The sequence below is a fragment of the Actinia tenebrosa genome, unplaced genomic scaffold (assembly GCF_029948245.1).
Source record: "Actinia tenebrosa isolate PJP-AT-01 unplaced genomic scaffold, QUT_ActTen_1.0 PGA_scaffold4__44_contigs__length_22323623, whole genome shotgun sequence".
Classification (NCBI taxonomy): Eukaryota; Metazoa; Cnidaria; class Anthozoa; order Actiniaria; family Actiniidae; genus Actinia; species Actinia tenebrosa.
This window is the reverse complement of record NW_028292581.1, coordinates 14633044-14637697: the sequence shown is the minus strand read 5'-3', so window position 1 is coordinate 14637697 and position 4654 is coordinate 14633044. Positions and strand designations below refer to the sequence as shown.

At 37.3% G+C, this 4654-nt stretch overlaps 1 protein-coding gene across 1 annotated transcript; it reads right to left on the bottom strand.

The window, feature by feature from the left end:
* Nucleotides 1-369: 369 nt before the first annotated feature.
* LOC148907180 (uncharacterized) lies at nucleotides 370-4298 on the bottom strand. Its single transcript, XM_089036985.1, has one exon. It carries the CDS (start codon nucleotides 3596-3598, stop codon nucleotides 464-466), a length of 3135 nt encoding a protein of 1044 aa, XP_088893111.1. The 5' UTR covers nucleotides 3599-4298; the 3' UTR covers nucleotides 370-463.
* Nucleotides 4299-4654: the final 356 nt, after the last annotated feature.

The window sequence follows — 4654 nt, the reverse complement described above, 5'->3', positions numbered from 1 at the left end:
CTGTTACGCAGGTCCCGCCGTTCCGTCAATCCACGGTTTTCTAACACTCACAAAAACATGGTGGAAACAGAGGACATAATATCAAGCCATTAAAGAATGGAGCAATCGCGGTATAATATTGTCCCGTAGATTGCTCCATTTTTTAATGGCTTGATATATTATTACATTAAGATCAAAATACATTATCTTTTAAAACTGCACTAAAAAAAGCAACACTAAAGCATGAAGCCAAATCTTGAAGGATTCGGTTAATAATAATAATAATAATAATAGTAATAATAATAATAATAGTAATAATAATAATAATAGTAATAATAATAATAAATCATTAAATAATAATAATAATAATAATAAAGAATATTTACATTATGTACTTTGTGAAAATTTAAAGAGAAAAAGTTACTATTTACAAAAAACTAGAAAAAAACAAAATGAAAAACAAGCATTATAAAAAAGTCTAAAATTATCTAATATCGGCAAGGTTAGTATTAATGCTAAAGTCCAATAGAAAGTCACTTTCGTTGTTCTTATAAAAAGGAGTGCGGGAGCCTCTAATGCATGTAATTACAGCTTTCAAAATCTCAAACGACAACTTTGTTCTAATATATGTTATTGTGTCAGAATAGCTTTGTCCAGTTTTGTTCGCCAGTTTATCCGCTAGAGTTTTTAGGAAAATTTGGCTTTCCTTGCCCATACCACCATTGGTCCCAAAGATAAGCGGTGTAAATGAACCCATTTCCACTTCCAGAACTCTCTGTTGATATTTTCTTTTCTTTTCTTGCTCTTGTTCGTTGAATATTGATGAGGTGGTTTTCTTCTGGTTGCACTTGGAGTTGACATGCGACACTCGTACGTCAAAAAATGCTGTCACTCCTCGTTGCCAGAATGCCCCCGCTTTGATATCCAGGCGTGCATCTTCGCTTGTAGTCGTGGATTTTAGGTTAAACCGTTCTCCATTCAGTGGAATCAGCCGAGGCTCGGCTTGGACGTTATGGCAGACTTTGCTCAAGAGAGTGGTTAAAAAGTCGCGAACATTGTCATGTCTTTGGGCAATGAAGCCTCCTTTCTTGCAGGATAACGCGTGATTGACGTCGAAAGACGAGCCACATGGACAATTCAAAGGTAGATCACTTAGGGGCATGTTATATCGTAAGCGCAAGGCATCTCTAAATTCTTGCTTGTTGAGGGTTAGGCCTTGGTTGTCATAAGGAATAGTGTTTAACCAGGAACTTGCACCTTTATCTCTTGCTTGATCGATGTAAGTTGCCATTTCTGGATTCATCATACCGTCGATGCGCTCGATTTTCGACTTTGTCATAATTGCTTTCAAACTGCGATATTGACTCTTGAGATCCTCTGAGTCCTCCAAAGGTGTTAAATTTTGATCTTTTATAGACTCGGTGTGTCTAGATGTTATTAACTTCGATGCTGCGAATTGTTGAGGCGAATCTTCTTTTAAGCAAGGAATGCCCAAACCACCCTGATTTGGAGTTAACGTGACAACTTCGTGCAGTGAATCAGTTAGGGGCTCCTCTTGACCAAAAAGGGTAGGTAGGAAAACCTCATGAAGTACCTCTTGAATAGGATTCACAAAGTCTTCAAAGGATTCAATTGTACGCATGCAGAAAGTGAACTTTGATTTGAAGCCTTTCGTAAAGGCAACAAAGGCTGCCTGTGGTTGACTTTTGGCGATTTCAGAGAGAGCCTCAAGTTCTTCCTTCCATTTTGCAACCTTTTCAGTGCAAAATTGCTCCTTGTAACTTAGAGATCCAATCACAGCTCCTAGATGACGTTTACCTTCTGTGGAAATGTTCACACCGTCCCCGAAAGCTCGTTCAGCTGCTAAGGATAATTCGTGGTTCTTTAGAATTAGCCAGCTCTTTGATCCATTCACGTGGTATCCATATTTTATTCCTTCCTTACTAAGGTGTTTGTACCAAGCAGAGAGTGTATCGAGATTTCCTGCTCCTGTAGAATCATCTGCAAACCAGACTTGTTTGACTGTCGGGAAGCTTGATCTTAAATTGCTTATCATCAGAGAGGTGTTGATTGCATACCAAGGCATGGCCAAAGGGTCCCCTTGTGTTGTACCTTCTTGCGATAGGATCTCACCACCTCCAGTTATGAAGAGTCTTGAGGGGCTTCTATAGGTGTTTATTATGTACAATGATATTTCTTGGCACGTGATCTGAATGTTATGCATAGCAACATTTCTATTCATCATGTTGAAAGCGTTGTTTGCATCTACCAGTAGAACCCCATCCGTTTCTTCTTCGGAAAAGATGTCACTCATGGCATGAATGGCTGCTTCCGCTCCAGCGGTGTAGCCTGCACAGACTTGCAGAGGGCCTGCTGCTTCTCTGATATCGTCTTTAAAGAACGCAGAAATTGCTTTCCCGATAATTCGTCTAAGAACTTCTCCCACTCCAATTGGTCGAATTCCAGGATTCTTATCAAGAGGTATTAGCCTGCACGATGTATATCCCTCGAGAAGAGAGGGACTATATGATAATCGTAGCAAGTTCCTGGTCATGATAGCGATTTCTTCTCGTAGATGTTTTCCTTCATTGATGAAACTCTTTGAGCAGAGAATTCTACAATACAATTGAGCATCCATCCCAGAAGGACCAGCAGAGCCTCTTGTTCGCATGGCAGAATTGTAAATCAATTGTTCATCGATTGAATCAAAAATACTTGGAGGGATGAAGTCGATCGGACCATGCAAAAGGCATTCATTCTCCACGCCAGCAGCTGGTGGATGTTTCTTTGTTAGCTCCTCTAGGACATCTGGCGTTAGAGTAAGGAGACCAGATGAACTCTCCTTATCCAGCATCTTTATAGCAGCTGTCAACTTTCCCTGCATGACTAATTTGGCGAATACTTTGGAGATATCCTCTACTGATCTGGCTTTCTTTGACTTGCTAAATCTGCTCTGAATGAATCTTATTTCTTTCATAAGGATTGATAGATCCCCATTTTTCCACAAGGACAGTCTCCTTTCAATTGCCGCGACATGCTCCTTGCTTTTTGACGACGCTGAGGGCTTTTGTAGAATCAGCGATGGTAGTATCATAAAGGCTTTTAAGGCAATGGAGTTTAAATCTGAGACACCGTTGAATTGCTTAATCCAGTACGTCAGCTCAGTTATAAAACTTTTGCCTGCTTTTCCTGATGGAACATTGAAAATATTTCTCTTGAAAAGCGTAATTTCATCATAGATATCAGTTACGTCCTTGCAGAATTGTTCATAGGTTAAGTTTCCCCAGTGTTTTCCTTTAATCTGAGAGGGCAGGACATTGAAATCAGGTAAATTTGGCTGGATTTTGCTTGAGGTGTTTTTTCCATTGTCATGAGGCGTCTCAAGAGATTCTGAAGCTGTAGTATGCAAATTTGTAGATGGTCTTGGTTGACTAGTCGCATATTCACCCTCATCATCTTCAATATTTTCAATGATTCCCGCAATTTCTTGTCTTTCCTGTGTTGAAGTTGTAATATTTGTGGAGTTTTGAGATTTTTCGATTCTTGATGCTTGGTCTCTCAAATTCTGGCATGTCAAACCAAGGTTTTCATAGCCCAATTCTTCCCAAAGCTCCTTCATTACCAGAGTATAGCCTTTCTTTCTGCCATTTTGGTTGAGCGGTTGATCATTCGAAATTATAATATTAAAAATAACAAATCTATATAATATATACTTATTTATCTATAAAAACATATTTGTAAAATAAATTAATAGCTCAAAACACGAGTCCAGCTCTTCACACTGATATAATACTATATTAAAACTATACAATTATTATTAAAATCTAAATATTTCTAAATTTCCGCTACATTGGCGTTAAGATTAAAGTCATTCAAGAATTCATTGTCCATAAAAAAAGGGGTTCTTGTCCCCCTGACACACATGTGTACTGACTTAATTATTTCAAAAGATAATCGAGTTCTAATCCATGTTATAGTACTTGCATATGTGTCCCCTGTTATTATTATTATTATTATTATAGTACACTCAACAAAATTACTCGACTCTGATTGGTCGAGAGGAGTACAATTATAGCGTTAATTGTACTCCGTAGGAGTACCGAATTAAGTCGCTATGGCAACACGGCCAAAACAATGTCAAAACAATTATTTTCTATCATTTTGTACTTAAAAAGCATAAATAAAATTTTAAAGCCGTAAAAACTACTCTTTTTTATGCATTTCAGTTGCACGAAATCACACTCGTAAAACACCCCTAAAGGCTCGTGCAATTACAAGAGCTTTCAAAACATTACTCGTGTCTATTAATTTCCAAATTGTACTCGAGATCGTGCGATTTCCTATACTTATTATTATTATTATTATTATTATTATTTACTAAGCATTATAAACAATTTTAATGCTCTACAATAAAATTGATATATATATAACTATGGATAACTAAAAACTATGAATTTACAAGATTATCTAAATGATAGAAATATTTAACAATGGTTGTCGTAAAATCCTTACCAATGATGACTGGATTTCAGTTGACCATAAACAGATAATTGTTTCAGCTTCTAGGACAAAGGTTTTTGTACTTTTTCAACTCATACGGATACAAAGCATCTCAGATTTAAACTGGGATACTTGGTATCAGTAGAACTGAGAAAGCTACTCACTTCCTCGTAGA

Coding starts and splice junctions, on each gene's coding strand:
- LOC148907180 (XM_089036985.1), bottom strand. CDS start 3,598: ATGAAGGAGCTTTGGGAAGAATTGGGCTATGAAAACCTTGGTTTGACA.